Raw genomic sequence first — 21,033 nt, 5'->3', positions numbered from 1 at the left:
ATTCTCCAGACCCTTTACAAAGTGCCTTATAGCTGATATCTCGTTCAAACCATATAGTACTGTGGAAGATACTCAGCCACATTTAATCAATGAGGAAATTGAGATAGAGAGATTAAGTACTTGTCCTAGACAGAAATTCCTTCAATAGATTGGCTTTGAAAATTATTTTAGAAGTGCTCATTTTAGAATAAATATTTTGGCCACATTTATTATTTATAGATATTTGGCCACATTATTTATAGCTTGTTGTCGTTCTTTTTTTTTCCATTTTCATTGTGCTTTTTTGATGTTTTGATTTCTTCAGTCTATGCTTCTTTGATGATTAAGGAAGATAAATCATAGTCGTGTCCTCAGACTTATATATTGTTTCAATTTCTGGGTATTTTCCGTGAAATCCGTATTTCACGTTGTTTGAATGGCATATTATCTGATCTTAGTTTTGTTAATTATAAGATTATAGATATAATAATAGATTATTTCTATAATAGTCTGTCAGGTAAGTCCTTTATGTGTTTCTCTTATTGCTTTTTTGTCAAACTGATCATATAAAACATCCTTTATATAAAATCCAATGCAATTAGTAAATTTACTTTATTAATAGTTTTATCAAATTATCTGTGATAATGATTTTATGATATACTTGAGAAATATCTTTAGTCATTTTTATCATAATAAAATTACATCTTAAACCTAATGATAAACTGAAATTCTTATGAAAAAACTTAATTCAGGATTATTGAGTAAAATTAAAGTACTCGTTTGTAGGAAGGCAAGATCAAAATGAACTTTTAATTCACTTTACATCTGTCAAGTGCATTTACAGCCAATTCTAATAATTGCTCATTTTGCATGTATTATTTTCTTTTACATAATCATCGAATATTATAACAATGTATTTTTTATACGAGCATTTTTCTATTAAAAGAAACGTAAAATGTCACAAATTGAATGCAGTTTGTCCATGTTAAATAGCCTTAGTTGCCTGTAATTTTGGCCTTGTCCTTAATTCTTCAAAATTGTATTTTTTTTTTTTTTTGTATTTATTGTGGTAAGAAGAGACTAGGACTTGAAATCTGATTTACCTGGTTTACAACCTGAGCTGGAGACAGTCGAAGGTTAGGAAACTCAGTAAATAAAGAGGAGAGACAAACTTCAACTCAAAAAATGGTTGGGAAGATTGGTTAACATATTAAAGTAGTTAATGGCTTGTGGCCTGGCATAGGTGATAATTCTCGTTTGTCCTCATTATATGAAAAGCTTATAGGTATTGATTAGAAGAACTAGATATCCCCTTCTCCTAAGTAGACAAAGATTATTAATAGGTCGTTCACAGTGGAAGAACTACGAGTCAGCCATTTGTACACTGCAAATATTTTCCTGCCTGTTTGCTGTTTTTAATATTGTTAATTTCTGACATATAAAAATTTTTAGATTTTATCTTGTACTTTTCTCTTTATTATTAAAAAAGATTTATTGAATAAATATTTCATGAATATTCCAGCAGTATTAGGTGTGTTTTCCAGCCCCACATATCCTAGAAAAAGCAGTAGGACATATTCTTGAACTTTGAAACATTTTGAGCAGTGAACTGTAACTTTTAAACCTCCTTTTGTCTGTTGAATTGAGTTTTTTAAAGGTAACCGATGAAGTTGACCTGCCTCTTTGCATTATTGTGCATTTACTCTGTGAGCTAAAAAGAAAGAAAATTGGCTGCTGTAATATGTGTCTGTCAGGCTCACTAGTTGTTTGATTAAAGAATTGAATTAAATATCCATCAGGTTCATTCATTGAGATCAGCTGAGTTCTGTCTAGACTTCTCTATGAGATTGTGAGTTCCCAGTTTGTCTTTGCATATCCAGTTACCTAGCACAGTGACCTGTCACATATTAGGCCCTTTATAAATATCGATTTCAGGAATAAATGAGTTTCCTAATTTACATGTTTATGGGACTACTTAATATAGGCTAAAAGTTGAGGTGAGGGGAGTTATAATCTGGGAACAAATTTAAAGCTCACTGGCTAGTATATTTTGAATTTTAGTGTGTAAAAGGACTTGCCGAGGGCCTGAATCTCTGCATCCAGGCCCCAAAGATTGTTATACAGAAGTGGGTCTGGAGTGCAGCCCTGCAATCTGTATTATTAACAAGCGCCCTGGGGAGTTCTGAGGCAGGTAGTAGAAGGACCTAGGAGAAACACTGTCTTTGGTCCTATTTCTGCATATTGCATTATTTTCACAAAAACAAACTTTTACTATATGCACTAAGGCTTGGAGAATGGAAGAGGACACCCTGTCAGCTACTGATTATTGACATTTGTCAGGGATTGCTTCTTGTGTTCTCTGCCTAAAGCCCATATTACCTTCTCCTGTACATCTCTAAACTGTTATGGCTTAGCGAGTAAGGAAAAACACATATGAAAATGTTCTGTTGCTAGTAGAATAGTTACTCATTACACATCTCTGTTGAGAGCATTTTAAGTGTGATTTAATCTCATAATTTACTAATAATCTCTAAGTGGCTGACTTGAGACCAGAATTCATATTGGTTTCTAGTCTAGCATTTAACCTCCTGATCACATTTCTTTGAGTCTATTAATAAGCATATTTTATTCTGTTTTAGTAGTAAACTAACCACTTTGTCAAACTCAGAACTATATGCTACCTGTGTTCTAGATCCATAATTTTCAAGGTATTGTTTTACTGTCTTATCTTCCTTTTTTTATTTAAAAAGTGTTCTTTGTTTTAGATGTTTTTGATATGTAAGTATGGTCTAGATTATTCATATGGTACCCAGATTTCTAGTGCTTATTGACAATTGCTTTTGCTAAATTTGCAGATGGATTTAGTGATGAGAACAATGATGATCGAGTATTAAAATGCTGTCTTCAATACCAGGAATTATTCCCTTGTTCTCTTGTTATACTGTGCACGTGAGTTTCATAGTCATTTTATTCTTTTTTTGAAAAACAGCAGATTATACCAAAGAATCTTTTCAAATCATACACTATCTACCATACCAAACATCAAAAACATGTATACTTTTCTAAATCTGCCAGTAAGCATATTCAATTTATCTCACAATCTTTAATTTCCATTTTTATTGCAATGTAATTGACATATAACATTATATTAGTTTCAGGAGTATAACATGATTTGATATTTGTTTATATTGTGAAATGATCACGATAAGTCTAGTAAACACATCGGTCACCATCTCTAGTTACAAAAAAAATTTTTTTTCTTCTTTTAAAATCTATTCGCTTAGCAATTCTCAAATTTTCAATACAGTATTATCAACTGTAGTCACCACATTGTATGTACTATCTCACATGTAAGCTATAGAAAAATGAGATTCGAGTCTCAAGTAAGTGAAGATTCATTTCAATTTAATTTATATGAGTCAGAAAACTTTTGAAAAATCGGGGAAATCAATTCACTATCCCAGTAAACTAGTTCGAAATATAAATCTGACATTTTTTGGTCGTGAGGCAAGAAGTTCGACTAATTAATTAATTACCTCATGGGAAAAGGCCGATGCTGCTGCAGCCATGTCCTGCGTGCCTGTTGCTTGACTAGATTGGAGTTCTAGATCTGCCACTCACCAGCTGTGTGACTGTGGAGTTGCTTACCAGTTTCCTCAAGTGTAAAATATCGGGAGAATAATAATACCTGCCTTATGAGGTTATCATATTTAATCAGGTAGTACACAGTGGAATAGCATCAAGGTACTTTTCCTCCATTTCTCTCTTCCTCTTTCTTCCTTTCTGCTTTTCCCAACTAATATTTTCCTAACTAAGTTCTAAAGGTGAAGCCACCACAATGCTAAGCGAGGCCGTATTCATCACGTGAGAAAAGGCTCTGGAGGAACCAAGAAGAGCAGTTTTAATTTGCAGTTTTAGTCTGAATTTTTTGACTAAAAACCAATGCAAAGTGGGGTTTTTACAGTTTCACGATCATGCCTAAATTCTCCATGCAATGGAGTGGCTACAGAAACGAATGGCCCTAAGATTTTTCTTGTAAGGAAAAATGATCATTTTAGCTGTCTTCAAAGATGCTATTCTTTTTGGTATTAAAGGAACTACCGGCCATTTTTATCTCTAGGTTTTAAATTGTTTTATGATTTATAACATATCTTGGAGTTTGTTGAAGGCTGAAGTAAAATTAGTAATGTGCTGATCATTTTGAATTTGAGATAAGCTAAGTTTGAGAGATAATTACGTAATTGTTATGTTTTTCGGTTCAACTTAGAATGAAAATTAAATTGGTCAGCCTTTATTGGTTGTAGTCATTGTTTTGCGGTAAGCAGAAGTAACATTTTTTTAGTGAAATGAAAATTCATAGTCACACCTTACTTTTAATTCTGGGTATTATCATTTTGTAGATGAGTCTATTTTTTATTTTTATGTTTTACCTATAAAGGGCAATAAACATGCCTACTGTGTGAGTCACCCTTATTTCCTGTGAGGATACAGTGGTAAATGGATGATAATGATATTGATAGTAACAGGAAAACCTGTAACATTATGTACTATACATCATTTTAGTGCTTTGCTTACATTAACAGTCCTAAGTATGGGCCAGCACCTCCAGTTAATATCTCCAGCCCATGTCTCTCTTCTAAATTCCAGAGTAGTTTGCTCATTTACTTATATCTCTATGTGGATGTCTCATAGACATCTGATGCTGCCCCCTCCAAAAATGAACTCTTGATCTTTCCTCCTAAATTGTTCTCCATCTGAACAAAAAGTGCCAGCTTCCACTCATTTGCTGGAAACCCAGAAACCTAAGAGTCATTTCTGATACTTGCCTTTCATTTCCTTTATACTCTACATCGACTCAATTAGCAGGTACTGTATTCTTTTCTTTTTTTATCATCCCTGCCACCATTCTATGTCAAGTCATGTTATTTTTCTTCTTTTCTACCTTTTCTCCTCTAAGACTAACACACTCTCTACTTCCACACTTGCCCTGTTTCGTTTATTTTACTTTTTAAAAAGATTCATTATGGAGAATTTCAATAATATTCAAAGTTAAGAAGAATTAATAAAGTAAGTACCCAGCTGCAACAATTATCAAAATTAAGCCATTCTTCATCTATACTTCAATCCACTCCCTTCCTCCTATATGATTATTTTATACAGTTCTTTGTATTTTGAGGGAAAAATGTGCACATATTGAAATACGTCTTAATTATACAGTATTGACAGTGGATTCACTGGTGTAGCTCACATCCCTCTCGATATGAAGAACATTCCATTAGCCCACAGATACTTTAGATCCTTTTATGCTTTTTTCCTAGTTTCTTATGGTAGAAGCTTAGATCATTTATTTGAGACTGCTGTAAATTTCCCTTTAAGTACCACTTTAATTGCATCCCACAAATTTTGATGTATTTCTGTTTCCATTCAGTTCAGTATTCTTCGTAATTTTCCTTGTGACCTCCTTTTTGATCCACAGATTGATTTAGATATTCTCGAATTCCAAATATTAGTATTTTTTCCAATTAATCTTTTTGTTATTGATTTCTAAAGTTTAATTCTGTTATGACTTGAGAACATAATTCATATGACTTCTGTTCTTTTACATTGGTTAAAGTTTGTTTTATGGACAGAAATGTGGTCTACCTTGGTGAATGTTTTATGTGCACTTAAAAAGAATGTATATTATGCTCTTGTGGACGGAGTATTCTATATGTTTCAAATAGGTCACAGTGTTTTTCAGGTCTTCTCTGACCTTACTGATTACCTGTCTACTTATTCTGTGATTACCAAGAGAGGAATATTGAAATCTTTGACTATGATTGTGGATCTGTCTGTTTCTTTCTGTTCTCTTTGTTTAACTTTGTGTGTTGTAAAGCTCTGTGGCAAGATTCACACACATTCAGGACTGCTCAGGACTGCCCTATTCAAGAATTAACCCCTCTCTCATTATATAGTGTTTCTCTGTGTCCCTGATAATATTCGTGGTTCTGAAGTTTCTTTTGTTAAGCATTACTATTTTTCCAGTTTTTTGGGGGATAGTATTTATGTGGTGTATCTTTTTCCATCCATTTACTTTTAACCTATCTGTGTCTGTATTATTTTGTGGGTAACATGTAATTGGTACTTTCTTTTTTTGTCTAATCTGACAATGTCTGCCTTTTAGTTGATAATTTTATACTAGTCACAAATTTTTTTTTAATTGGTTGGATCAAAATCTACCATTTTGCTAATTATTTTCTTTTTATTTCATCTGTTCTTTTTTCCTTTATATTTTTGGGTTAATTGTATACTTTTTATGGTACCATTTTATCTCCATTATTGACTTATTTAAACCTTTTTGAAAAACTTTTTTAATGGTCGCTCTAGTGTTTACAATATAGATCTTTACTTGATCAAAGTCCACCTTCAAATAATATTACATTGCTTCACACGTGGTGTAAGAATCTTAACAACAGTATATTCCTGGTTTCTTCCTCTCGTTCTTTGTGCTGTTGTCTTAGATTTTAACATTATGTGAATGATAAACACATACTACTTTGCCGTTATTTTTGCTTCACTCATTTACTGTTCAGAACAATTCAGAGTGAGGAAAAACATGAATATTTTAATCTCGCATTCCATTTTGAGCACTCTTCATTTCTTTTTATAGATCCAAGTTTCTGTCTGGTGTCGTATTCCTTCTGCCTAAACAACTTTCTTTGACATGTGTAAGTCTCTTAGCAATGAATTTTCTGATTTCGTTTGTCTTCTTAATTTTTGCAAGATATTTTCACTGGGTATACAGTTTGGGGTTGACTTTTTTCCCCTAATATAATAAGATTTGACTCCATTTCCTTCTAGCTTATATGGTTTCTGATGAGAAGTCTACTGTAAATGTTATCTTTATTCCTCTGTATGTAATGTGCCTTTTTTTCCCTCTCATTGCTTTCCAGATTTGTCTTTTGTCTTTTTAGCAGTTTGTTTTAGCATTTTTTAACAGGTATGCCCAGGCATTCGTGTGTGAGAGGATGGGAGCAGGGTAAGGGAGAGCGAATTATCTTGCTTGGTGTTCTCTGAGCTTCTTAGATCTATGATTTGTTGTCTGTCTTTAGTTTTCAAAAAATTCTCAGCCTTTATTTCTTCAGATATTTCTTCTGCCCCCTTCCCTGTTTTCTCCTTGTAGTATTATAGAATTACATTGTAGCAGCCGGCCTCCCAGATGACCCCAATGGTTTCTGCCTCCCAGTATTAAGGCCCTTGTGTGGTCCCCTCCTGCGTTCTACCAGGGTTGGTTGTCTGTGTGACAAATAGCATGCATCAGAAGTGATGGAATGCCATTTCTGAGATTAGGTTATAAGAGACTGGGACTTCCTTCCTGGGCACTTTCTTGCTTCTCCCTCTGTTTTGGATTGCTTGTTCTGGGGAATCAAGTTGCCATGCTGTAAGCAGTCCTGTGGAGAGGCCCACATGGTGAGCAACTAAAGCCTCCAGCCAAGAACCAGTGAGGGGCTAAGGCTTGCCAACAATCTCATGAATGAGTGCCATTTAAACCTTTTGATGGCTGCAACCCTACACGATAACATGCTCCAAACTTGTGAGAGACCCCGAGCCAGAACCATTCATTCCAGCTGCTCCCAGATGCCTGATTCATAGGAACTATGTGAAATAATAAATGTTCATGTTAAGCTGCTGAGTTTTGGGATAGTTTGTTACACAGCAATGTATGACTAATACATATGCATATGTTAGTCTATTTCATATTGTCCCACAGCTCTTGATTTTTTTTTAACTTTATTCTTTTTTGGTTTCAGTTTGGGTAATTTCTTTTGACCTATCTTCAAGTTTTTTGTTTCTTTCCTCACCTCTATCTAGTCTACTGAGGAGCTCGTTGAAGGCTGTCTTCATTTCTATTGCCGTTTTTTATTTCTACTACTTCCATTTGATTCTTATAATTTTCATTTGTGCTGAAACTTCGCATCTGATTATGCATACTATTTATCTTTTCCTGTCAGATAGCATCAACCTCGGTGTCATTGCTGAGTCTGGTTCTGTGGATATCTTCGTCTCTTGGCTGTATGTTGTTTTTTTTTCTGGGCAGAATTCATATGCAGGTTTTAGGGCTCATGTATTCTGGCTTCCTCCATTCTAAAGTTTCCCTCTTAACTTCCTATGTGCTCTGGCCAGCCCTGAATATTGTCTTCTGACATTTCAAGCCATTAAGGCTGTGGTTTTCTGTCTTAAGACATTGCTGAATTGGGGAACACCCTCAGACAAAAAGATAGACTTGTAACTCTCACCAGTATAGTTTTTAAGTCTTGAGGGTAGTCTCCCTGCCAATTTCTGCCTACATTTTATTGCTTTCCAGTTTCTTCAAATAGTTTTTTTTTCTTTTTTTCTTGGTTCAGATCTTTCCATTCTCATCTGTAGGAGGGTTGATCTGACCAGGGTACTCTACCAGTAACAAAAGCTAAGAGCCTTCTGGACTTAAGAACAATAATAAACACAGATCTGATTGTATTAGTGCCCCATGGAAGCCCTTAAATGTCTTTCCATTTGTTAATGTCCTTGTCTTTCTCAGTATCCATGTAAACTCGTCCCAAGCACTATGCTAATCATACTGATTTCTTTAAGCAAATGGCAAATTCACACCATCTGACTTATACTCACTTTGAGTCAGTTTGTATTTGCCTGCTCTGTGTGAATTATTTCTCTTACTATGGCTCTCTCTCTGTGTATTTCTGTTTGGTGTTATTATTCTCAAAAGCTCGTATGGTGTGGCTCTCTTACTTGTTAATCCTTATATCTTCTCTATTTTAAAAAATTGTTCTCTTTTGTTCGTATATGGTGAGAATCTCAAATCTCTGATTAGATTCTATGTTTTGAGTTGCCATGTGATTTATCTCATAAGAAATAAAATGTTTTTTCCTTCTAACCCAACCTTAGGGATGACAGAAATTTAAGAAACAAAGGTTTAATAAGTAGTGTGAAGTCGCTCAGTAAAGAAGAACTGAGTGCAGAGTTCTTAAACTTATCTCTGAACACAGATACATATCATCAGCCTTGTATCTCTAAGCAGCAATTGAAAGCAGGTAGTATTTTTACTTTGAATAATTAGAAACATTTTATTTTATATTCGAACGTTATTGATAACAATTGGAATATATAGCAGATTTTTATCTTGCACATTTAAAATAATGTTGTTTGGAATATTCGTTCTCACATAATTGGATATTTAAAACGGCATTGTCTGGAATATTTGCTTGTATGTAAATGGTAAAAATAATTGAATATTATAATGGTAATCCAGAAGAAATAATGAACAGTATTACCTTCTACATACACTTTTATAAATTAATTTGAATTTTTGTTTGTACACTCAACATACATTTTACATTTTGGCTACAGAAAATATTCATTTTAATGGAAATTTTTAGTTTCATTGTAAAATTAGCTTCATGTTCATAATTTTCTGTTAATACTGTAAAAAACCCAATAATAGAAAAACTCGAAAGACTCTAGTTATAGTTTTTTTTTCTTAATTTTAAACTAATAGTTAAGAAAACTAAACACTTTATTTTTTTTTAACTAGAATTACCTCTTTTTCCACTAGAATAATCTTTTTTATAGCTTGATATTTGATGGAATATTATATCAAATCTGACATAATTTAAAAACACATGCCACCTTTTCCCTCTGTGGGAAAAGTAATTATTGAAGTTTCCGTATTGTATATATTTTTTTATATAATAGTATAAGAATTCGTATATACACATGGTACTTATTTGACCATTTTCATAGTAAAATTTCTTTAGTCATAATATTCAAAATGGCATTTAGAAGGAGTAACAAGATATTCTAATTTATCTTATTTTAAAGATAGCATGCTTTTGCTTTGCCCATTATATTACTGTCAGTTTAAAACCTTAGTTTGTATTTGTAGAGATAAGCCACTTAATATTTTGAATTTCGCTATAAAGAAATTATAGTTGTTTTCAGGTATCAAAATAGTAATGGTAATGAAATAATATCAGTTAAAATAATAAAAACTAATTTAAAATGGAGGGCATAAAGGTAGTTAAGTCAGAGATTTTGGTCCTTTTAAAAAAATTTACTGATGTGAGCTACAATTAGAAGAATATGCTATTTTTGGGAGAAAACACATTTGGATCCATAGTTCTTGGTTTTCTAGTGTAAATAGATTCAAAGCTTTTTTTCGGTTTTTCCTTTTTTTGGAAGTAAAATTAAAATTATAGTTAAAACCACACACATTTCTTAAATTTTTATTTTAATGAAAATATGTAGTTGCCTTTCATCAAAAAGATAAAGAATTTGCTCATGTAACATGTTTATATTACATTTAAAACAATTATACTAGAGATACATGTTTCTAAATACTGTTTTTAAAATAAAGTACTGGTTGTTTAGGTAACTCAAATACTAATTATATACATAAAATGTTTATTATTTATGGCCAAATACTCATTGTATGTGTAAAATATTTACTATTAGTGTCCTAAATAAAGTTTGCAACTGTTTTGAAGAAACAGCTTTGGAAGAGAGCAATGAGGAAGACTCTCCAGATTCTGGTCTACCCATTCTTCTTGAAAGCATAGTATCTGATCTTGAAAAATCTCTTGGAACAGCTTTATCTTCAATATTAGAAACAGAAATGAAACTTGCTTTTGGAAACCTCTGGATGGAGGTGATTATTTAAACTCTTATTAGTTGAAAATTTCTTTTTCATTGCTAATGACTGGTTACCTTATTTTAAGAAATATAGCTTATATAAAATATGTATGCTTCATTATAATAATGTTTCACATTATACTTTTTTCTTGAAGTTTTCGAAATAAAATTTTGAAAATTAAATGATGGATATTTCCTAAAGATTAGAACTGTATTTCATTAGTTATTTTTTTCAGTGAACAAATATTTATTGTGGATATATTATGTGTCAGAGACTTTGCCCCCATGAGCTTAAATCGAATTCAGAAAACCTTCTTTCATATTAGTTTGAGTCAAAATGTCTATTATAGGAAATTCTCCTACAATATGAGTTCACAAACAGAAAAGTATGTTTCGGCTTATGTCATAAATATGAGCATCAATATAACTTTGATTCTATTAGTAAGATATTTTGAATTTTCTTTAGATTCACATCTTCTCTGCAATTAGTAAAACATCGTATTTGGCAATAGCGGCCTTTTTAGTTTCATGTCTGTTTGCCGTTCACACTTATAGCTAGGAGAAACATTACTCGCCATCAGTTGTAGATTGTGTGTATTCCAGATATGCAGGGAGATTCTGATGCCCGCCAACATATTGTGTTTGCTACTTGATTATATTATCAAGTGTTGAACTAAGATAATGAAGAATAGTTAGAAGATTCTAGGAGGGCTGCTTAAATTGGATATTTCATAATAGAGTCTAAAACAGTGATTTGATATGAACGAAACAGAATAGGACATGCTGACATCTTGTAATACTAAATGATCGATCTTTATAAACATGTCTTTGTGAGAGTTGTAGCAAGTGTCAATTATAATCAACAGCTTTTTTCTCTATCAATTTTTTCACCAGTTACATTAAATAATTAGATTGATTTCCTCATATAAATGACCGTGTCAAAAAAGTAGATCAACAGTCTTTGCTAATTAAAACTGTGCTTCTTCTAATTAGAATTATGCTTGCTTTTTGCACATATAGTTTCTGAAACTACATAAGGACTAATACTAATATGAATTTTACAAAATTAATTTGCAATGAAATTAGCATTTTAAGATTATGATTGGCTTTTCATAAAACATCTTTTAGTTTAAAAAGAATTGAACTAACTATATTTTGCTGAGAAATATATGTAGAGGCTCCTAAATAGGAACATTTGACCTTTCAACAACATTGGAATTTGGGGTGCCAACCACCCATGCAATTGAAAATTCGTGTATGACTTCGACTTCCCAAAAAGTTAACTGCTAATAGCCTACTGTTGACTGGAAGCCTTACCAATACCATATACAGTCATGTATTATATACTGTATTCTTACAATAAAGTAAGCTAGAGAAATGCTAAGACAACCATAAGGAAAATGCATTTGTAGTACTACTGTACTACATATTTATTAGAAAAAATCTGCCTATAACTGGACCTGCACAGTTCAAACCCACATTATTCAAGAGTCAACTGTACTTTTTAATAATAGTAATAGTAAATCAATAGATACTAATTTTTTCCTAAATACTTTTTAGATGCTGTACTTGAAACCACCATGGACTCTAATGCATTTATTACAGTGCTTTAGAAAACATTGGTTGGCTGTATTTGGATTAGTTATGGAAAAGAATTTGCTTTTAACCATTGAGAGCTTATATGAAAATCTCTGTAAAGGTATGAATCTTTTATTTTGTTTTTATCAGTATAGTATTAAAGCCAGACTAAAAGATATATTCCATGTAATGTGAAGATAAATTAATTCAAGAATTTGCTAATTAGTTCTTAATCATGTACACTTCTCATTTCTAGAGGGAATTTGTGATAGCTGGCCGAATGGATACAGTTCACAGGGCTTGTGACTGTTGGTATTGTTGATGTTCCTGGATATTGTGAATATATAATTTTTAATAATGTGTGAAAACTTTTAAAACCATATTTGATTTTCAGGTATGCAAATAGAATTATTTACATTTTTTTCATTTCTCGCCGCATTTAACACAAATTCTGACCACTTTTCAGCTACTAATTTTAAGATGTAGTATATCAAGGTTTCTAGCTAAAATATATGGATAAGGAGTAGGAAACCTTTGGCTTTGGTGCAAAGTGAATTTTAGAACCGGAAGAGACTGCAGTCAGCCACTTGATTGGTAGTGTTTAAACTGTATTGTACAGAACCTCAGGCTTCCGAGGTGGCCCTGGAGCCGCCACGATAGAAGTGGAAAGGTCGATGGGAGCCTGGTGGGCCTTGGGCCTTCAACCCCAACTTTAGCAAAACACCTTTCTTTTATCTATTTCTATGTGGAGATTCCATGTAGGATTTGAAAAAACAAAAATCAAAAAACTTTTCTCTGCTAAGAAGAAAAAGATATAAAAAGCACTGATCTAATGTTATTAAAGCCCGTGTTTTGTGGTCAAGGAAACGAGCCTAGACAGGGGTAAGTGATATGTCTAGAGTCTAAACTACTAGATTTGTCTTGCTATCTGTGCCTTTTAAAAAGCAAATAAAACCCCAGGGGGTTTAAAGTGTCTCGTCAGTGTCTCATGACCTGTACAAGATGTATGTTGCACGAATATCTATTTTTCAGAGTTGCTATTTTTAAAAGAAACGTACTTTCCAGGGGTTATCTTTAACCATAGATTATTTGCTGGAGGTGTTATTATATAAGGGACACTGAACAGTATATTGGACATGTCTTCAAAGCAGTTTTACAAGAAATATAAAAACACTTTTTACATCTTACCAGGGGCATAATTTAGTTGGTTCTAACAAAAGGCAAAATCTTGATCTTGAACAAGATTTAGCTTAAAAAACAGTGTATCTAGTTGCCATCTTCCATTTGTCTGTTCGTTTCAGGGATGGGTAGTGTTTTGCTCTTTGTAGTTTAGATGTAGTTAGTGGGCAGCCGCTCTGATTGGCAGTAAGGAAAGGATTGAAGAGATGTGACTGTTTCTTTTTTGGAATCATCATGTGCATAATTTATTGTCCTTTTTCAAGAAGAATCTGATGCCTAATACTTACTGACTTGTGATGAATATTAAAAGAATTATAAAAGCGCCTTCTGCTCTAAAATAATTTTGATTAGAAGAATCAGTTTGTGACTTTGTTTACTATCTTTAATAGTATCCTCAGCTGTTGAACTATATGTGTGTGTTTCTCTTCAGTATACCAAACATATATACCCTTAGATCAATTCATAGAAAATTGTGTGGAAAATGTCTAGTTGCTTTTTCCGACTTTGAAATCCATATTAACTTTAGTCTAAATAATTATCATTTTTACATAAGCATTAAACTATTTCAATCACGTAGATGTCTTTTCATGTTTTGTCTAGGTGCTGAGTCTATCACTGTTATTTCCCTTTTGCCCATAGTCTTCATAAAGAATATCTGTAAGACCGAAATAAAATGATCAATTCAAGGATATAACCTTGCTGGATATAGACTACTTTGAAGAGGCACACTTAAAAAAAGTCATGCCCAATTTCTCCTCCTCGAGAGATCTACTAGGTTCATCAGATCTAAATTCTGTCTCATGTCTAGTATCTCTCTCACCTCTCTGTTCCCATGGGAATTTAAACTAGTCATTGACTTTAAAAATAACTAAAAGTGTTTTTTAAGGAAATACACTGTTTGTTTGTTTGATGAAGGGGAAGCCAGAAGCTTGCCTGCAACCATCACATCAGATTAGAATTTCTAATATTGTTTAATTATTATAATCTTTTATTTTCATTTCACCTTTCATTAGTTCCCAAGCAGATGCTTGTTGTGTGAGTGATACAGGGGAACTCTATTTTTTTAACTCACAGAGCTAGTGAAAAATCATGCTGGTGTTTCAGAGAAACTGAACATTAAAAAAAAAATAACACATTATAGCATGATTATTGTAAATGCCTTTGAAAATTGTTACGCAGCATTCTATCTTAGTAATGGAAAGATTTTTTTTTTATTCTGAGATTTGGTGACATTAGAAAGTTACTTAACTTCATTGTTCCTAACTTTTAAATTTGTTGAAATTATTGTTATCATCTCTCCTAATTAGTTTGAGAATTTAATGCAAGTCATTTTAGTTCCTTGAGAGCAAATCAGTATACCTTTAAATTATTGCTTTAGATTAACTCACTTTGCTCATTTACAGTGGAAAAAAATTTGCAAGCTTCTCTTGTCTATAGCTTACTGTTACTTAACAAATAGTAAGAATTATTTATTTTCTACTAAAGCTGTATTGAGCACAGAGAGAGAACACACTGTTTTCGATAAATTCAGTATTGCATTTCGTGTGATGGAATTCAAAGGTGAATCACTACATGACAACCCAAGTGATAATGAGAAGTCCTGTGTAGGACTTAGTGCTCACCACCAAAATGTGACTCTTCTGATGCCTCCACAGTAACTTGAACGTGAAACAACCTCAGTTTTGAAATTCTGTAGTGTGACTCATTTGTTGAGTAATCATCTCTGTTTTCTGAAGTGTATAATGTTCATTCATTTTTACTCCAAAGTTGACCATGTTGAGGGAACTCCGAGAATCTGAGTACGGAATACAAGAATCAACTCCAAGTCTTTTGTCGATAACTAAGTTTGTTCAGTTGTTGCTTTTTACACTATAGAGGTAAATTAGGAGTGGTGTGTAGGTGTAAATGTATACTCTTCTTAAATTTCATAATTAATAATAGATTGGTTTTCCAAAGACATTTTTGTGTTGTATGCTCATTCTTACGTATTTTTTCCTTTTTAATTTTCTTTTACCAGCTAACAATGAAGTGGATTTTACAACCGTGAAATTCCTGCTTCAGGATTCTCAAAGTCTGTTACATGCTTTCAGTACAAGGTCAAATTATGATGGTATTCTTCCTCAGGCCTTCGCTCAAGTAAACAAGCTACTCCAAACATTTACAGAGGTGAGATACCTTTGGAATGCCACTTAGATTAGCTACTCACTTGCATTCTAAAATGAATCTAGCAGACAACAGTAGGTAGAGGATATTTTAATTCTAACTTGTTCTAAAATATTAAGGCATTAGATAATATATTAAGTGAAATGACAATTGAGTAAACAGTTCTTATTACAAATTCTAAAACACACATCCTCTGGAGGAAGTGGTATCACAACAGTTGTCGGGATTTCGTGTGATTTCATCTTAAATGGAAGAGAACTATGCACTGTTGTCGGAATGCTCGTTTTCCAGCTCCCTAGACCTGTAAACCACAACATAGATCAAAATACTTTGGAAATTTTTTTTAAACATGCATGTGCCAAGACCATCTCAGACCTTACTGGATCAAATGTCTGGTAGTAGTGTCCAATGATACGGTTCTCGTTTTACTTTTTATTTTGAAATAATGTCAGACTTACAGAGAAGTTGCAAGAGTAGTACAAGGAATTCCCATATATATCCTTTATTCGGATTCCCCAGTGTTAACATTTTAATCACATTCGCTTTATTGTTTTCCCTGCCTGCCTACCTATCTGTCTATGTACTTACCTGTCTACATTTTGTTTCTGAACTCTTTGAGAAAATGTTGCAAATACGATGCTCCTTTACCTCTAAATACTTCCATATGTATTTCCTAAAGGATGTTTATGTAACTAGTAAAATTAATCAAGAAATTAATATTGATATAATACAATGATAAGGCGCTTGGAAGCTTGGCTATACCTATTGTTATTGTATTTTAGGTGTCCTCTCTAGTTCAAAACCTTATGTGTACAAGAGTTCAAACAGTACTGAATTGATATTCACATTACCGCTAAGAAAGGCCACGATAATAAATAGAAAATATTGTTTGATATAAATAGAAAAGGAAACTTTTTTTAGCTCTGATATTTTTCTGGGAATATTCCGTACATACTCAAGGACAGAAAACAGTAAGCACTTTTTAGAAAGCTAGAACTTTTGTAAGTACAATTTGGATTTTTTTTTCCTCTCACGTCTAGTGAAGGACTAGCTGCATTTTATGTAATTCTTATTTCCTCAGGTCAAGGCAAAACTTAATCGAAACCCTTCTAAAAATACAGAGTGTAAAAAGCAAGAAGATACCTCTCCAATGAAGTCTAATGACCAAGAAATCACCACTTTCTCAGGTGCCCATCTTCCCCAACCCAACAGGCATCAAGAAATCTGGTCCATCCTAGAGAATGTTTGGATTACAATATATCAGAACAGGTACTACATTTCTAAGAATTTTTGAATTTTAGGGTTTTCATTCATTACTGTTCAATTCATTGCACTGTTAGTGGCTTGGATTGTGATTTTAATGTACTAGATTATCATATTGAAAACCTTTCGTCAAATTGGTACCTTAGAAATAGTGATGCTTACCTGGAGAGTCTTAAAAATATATATGCCTGGGCCGTATTCATAGAAATTTGTATTCAGTAGGACTGAGGTGAAGCTTAGATAGTACATTAAACAAAATCCCTCGGGGTGATTCAGCTACGAAACCTTGATGAGAAGTATCGCCTGTATATGTCAAAACCAAAGAACAGTCACCTAAGTGGGCTCAGCAGATTAGCAGGATACAAAGCATTAATGAAATTTAAAATGATTTAAGGAAAGGTAAGCTTGGATTAGGGAAAATTCATGTGAGAGTTCTTAAAAAGGAAGATACTTTTATTTAAAAGGAAGAAACACTGTATTACTTTCATACACATGACAAGTACTGTAGTCTTGGTAAAATGAAAAGATAGAGACTATTTGTAAGCAGTTCTTTAAATAGGCTTCTATTAAAACAACTTAAACAATAATTTAAAGCAACTGATTTTAAACTAGGCCAACACTTCCTTCCATACTTTTACCCCAAACCCATAATTTTTATACAATTAATTCGCCAGTGATACTGTACACTTCATAGTATGGTTTTGGTGGAAGGGCCCAGAGTGACTCTTGTTTCGGATTAAGATTATCTATCTGTTCTAGATAGATGTTCACAAGAGCAGCAAAGTAATATTAGCTCTATTTAAACATCTATTCTCAATTGGTCATGTATTACAACACTAGATTTGGTGCCTGTTTTTAGTCCTTGGCTATAATTAAATTTTTTTTTTCAAAACCATTAATAGTCTTCCATACTAAGGAACTATCTATACCTGACATGTGAGCTAAAGAAAATATTTTAAAAATTGTCTTTTCACATAAAGGATAGGTTTTGTTCATTGGTTTGTCTGATCTTAACATAAGTTTAATATTTTGACTAATCAGATATTCTGGTTAGTTGAAAGTTACCATATGTACCAGGCAGAGATTATCACTTTCAAAGTAAAATAGATTAAAACCATATTTAAGGTGTTTTCATCTTCCTTTCATTTAGAAAACATTTGAGTACTTCATGTACCTTAGAGCTGACTTGTAGTATACATATGTTTGTGTCAGATGTTACTGAGTTCTGGGTAATTTCTGGACAATAGACTTTACATAACAGCGTTTCAGTGAGTGACAAATACTTACATTGCTTTATCAGCATATAGTTATAAAAGCCTCCTTCACTGTTTCTCATGCCTGGTTGTGCACCTCAGTTACCACAAAACTTTTCAGCGATTTGTGCTTGAACCTTCAATGTGGAGAGGCTCAGTCGGGGGTCTGGTAGGCCCTGTGCAGTCGCTCACCTGAAACTCCAAGACTCACAGCGGTCCACAAGCTGTTTGGCACCAGCGACTGGTGCTCCCATGAGAATCCAATGCCTGATGATCTGAGGATTGGAAGACTTAAGAAAGTTGGAGGACTCATACTTTTCGATTTCAAAATGTGCTACAAATTTCTAGAATTCAAAACAATGTGCTACTGGCATAAATATAGACACATAAATCAGTGGAATATAATTGAAAATACGGAGGTAAACTCATATATCTATGGTCAGTTGATTTCGACAAGGATACCAAGACCATTCAGTAGGTAAAGAGTGGTCTCTTTTACTAATAATGCTGGGACAACTCAGTGGCTACACATGGAAGAGTGAAGTTGGACCCTGGCCTCATACTACATACAGAAAGGAACTCAGAATGGATAGATGTTCTAAATGTAAGAGTTAAAACTATACAGCTCTTAGGAGGAAACAATTTAAACAGATTAGCAGTATGAGAGATGAGTTACAAATATGAGTTGACTTATTTTATACATTAGAAATTGAAATGCTTGAATTATAGTAAATATGCACATGGACCTAAAAGTATCTCTTCTTTTTCTCTATTTCAGCACAGATGTGTTTCAGAGATTGGGTTCAAATTCAGCTCTGACTTCTTCAAATATAGCTTCATTTGAAGAAGCGTTTATATATCTTCAGAAGTTAATGGCAGCTGTGAAGGATATTCTTGAAGGAATTCAGAGGTATACATGAATTAATTTTAAAGTTTTATTTATTACTTTTTTCTTCCAGGCTTATCAGATTTGTCAGAGTTGCTGGGAGTCTTCCATCAGATTTCCTAAACTAATGGCCTTTAGATTTAACTCTCCCTCCTCCCTTGCAAAGAACCCCTGTTTCCAGTTTGTACTACAAGAATGCTCTGCTTTTTCCTTTCTAGAAAAAAAAAATATACGAGATTGCAAGCTTCTTTAGAAACTGTGTGTGTGTGTGTGTGTGTGTGTGTAGCTATAGCTTCTAGAACAGTGCCTAGCATATGATGGGCACTCAATAATTACTCATTGAATAAATACATGTTAATATTTATTAACATGATTAAGTTCCTCTAATGCAGTCTCCCAGTTTTATAAACTGAAAAAGTTAGAGAAGCAACAACAGTCTTACAATGTTTTGAGACTTATTCATAGGTGATTATTTCAAATATTCATGAAGCATATAGAAAACATAGTGCCAGAAAGCTATAGAATGGACCATAGCATCTTTACAGCATGAAGTCAGATGTTTTCTTTGTGGCACTAAAGGAGAATACTTGACAGTACCTTTTCTACGGATAGTAGGGATTTCAGTCTGTACTCAGTTCCTCGGTAAATGTTTATTGAGCACCAGCTATGCTTGCCATCGCGCTGGGCTCTGGGGAATCAAAGATAAATAAGATGCAACCTGGGACTCCAAAGAGCTTGTAGAAATAGTACAAACAGTCATACTGGAACAGATAATTGCAATAGAGAGTTGTTAATATTTTAACAGAGACGTGCGCTGGAGGGAGAAAGGGTTTGGCAGAAGATGAGGCTGTATGGGGCTTGGAGGGGAAGGTCTTGTAGGCCACTCAGAGTTTCCACTTTATCCAAGAGGCTGGTATTTCACATGCTAGTGACTGTTAATCATGTAACTTGATGAAAGTGTTTCTGGTCCAAAAAGGTTTGGAAATACTGCATATTATACTACCCTCTTGGAAAATCACTGTATATCTATTAATATATTAATGAGTTTTATAAACCTTTGCTGTAGAGCAACCTTTTTAATTTTAGGAGCTTTACACAAATTGATGCTTGGGTCCCCTACCCAAGACATTCTGATGTCATTGGTCGGAGGGTGGGCCTGAGTCTCAGGAGTTTTAAAATTTCTCAAGGTGATTCTAGTGTGTAGGCAGGGCTGAGAACCACGAGCCGGTGTGCTTATCCACTGGTTCTCAAAGTGCGGTCATAGAAGCAGTAGCAGCATCATCATCACGTGGAACTTCTTAAAAATATAATTCTCGAACCCTGTCATACTTCCCGAATCAGAAACTCGTGGGTGGGACCCAGTGGTCTTTGTCCTCCAGGTGGTTCTGTGCACTTAGAGGCCGAGCAGCACTGGCCTAAGCTCTCCCCTGGTTGCCAATTAACATCATCTGGGAGCTTTAAAAAAAAAAACAGTGTGCAGGTCCTACCCTAAACCGGTTAAATCTAAATCTCTGTGACTGGGACCTGGGCATAAGCACGTTTACAAACTCCCTGGGTGATTCTCATGGGGAGCCAAGATGGACTACATAGCTGGACCAAAAGAAAGAAATACTTGGATTTTAAGTCTGATAGAACTTTTCATTCTTTCCTCTAAGGACACATACTCCAGGAATAAGAAAATGTTAGTGGCTCTGCTACTTTTAGGATGTAACCTGGGGTAAATTGTCTTGAGCCTGAGTCTTCGTCTATAAAGCAGGCCTGATGACGCCTTCCCAGAGCTTCTCAGTTATCGTCCTTTGACAGTCAGGTGTTGGTGTTGGTGTAACTAACGAAACCAGTGATTCTCCGCTTATTTGTCGGGGAACTTGTTAAAATGCAGATCTTTAGATCTTACCGAAGAATTATTGAAATCGCAATATCTATATAGGTAGTTTGTAAAGGAGGGAAGTTGTGTTTTTAACACAGTTTCCAGGGGATGTGTGTGCACTTGAACTAATCCAGCCTCTTGTGGTAAATATTAGAACTTCTCGAGCTACCAGTAGAGGGCATTATGAGTAAAAACGTTTG

The 21,033-nt window shown here is 33.8% G+C and overlaps 1 protein-coding gene across 2 annotated transcripts in view; it reads left to right on the top strand.

Annotated features, from left to right (window-relative positions):
• The window catches only part of SWT1 (SWT1 RNA endoribonuclease homolog), a 61,462-nt gene that overhangs the window by 19,181 nt on the left and 21,248 nt on the right, over window positions 1-21,033 (top strand). For both annotated transcript variants that reach the window (XM_016145618.2, XM_016145617.2), the window contains 7 exons: window positions 2,835-2,928; window positions 8,902-9,047; window positions 10,500-10,660; window positions 12,205-12,343; window positions 15,419-15,567; window positions 16,646-16,833; window positions 18,859-18,990. In XM_016145618.2, the coding sequence (XP_016001104.2) occupies window positions 2,835-2,928; window positions 8,902-9,047; window positions 10,500-10,660; window positions 12,205-12,343; window positions 15,419-15,567; window positions 16,646-16,833; window positions 18,859-18,990 (1,009 nt within the window). The remainder of the gene's footprint in view (window positions 1-2,834; window positions 2,929-8,901; window positions 9,048-10,499; window positions 10,661-12,204; window positions 12,344-15,418; window positions 15,568-16,645; window positions 16,834-18,858; window positions 18,991-21,033) is intronic.

This window comes from Rousettus aegyptiacus, unplaced genomic scaffold, assembly GCF_014176215.1.
Source record: "Rousettus aegyptiacus isolate mRouAeg1 unplaced genomic scaffold, mRouAeg1.p scaffold_m13_p_17, whole genome shotgun sequence".
Lineage (NCBI taxonomy): Eukaryota > Metazoa > Chordata > Mammalia > Chiroptera > Pteropodidae > Rousettus > Rousettus aegyptiacus.
The sequence above is the reverse complement of the archived record's forward strand: the minus strand, read 5'-3'. Positions and strand labels throughout refer to the sequence as shown.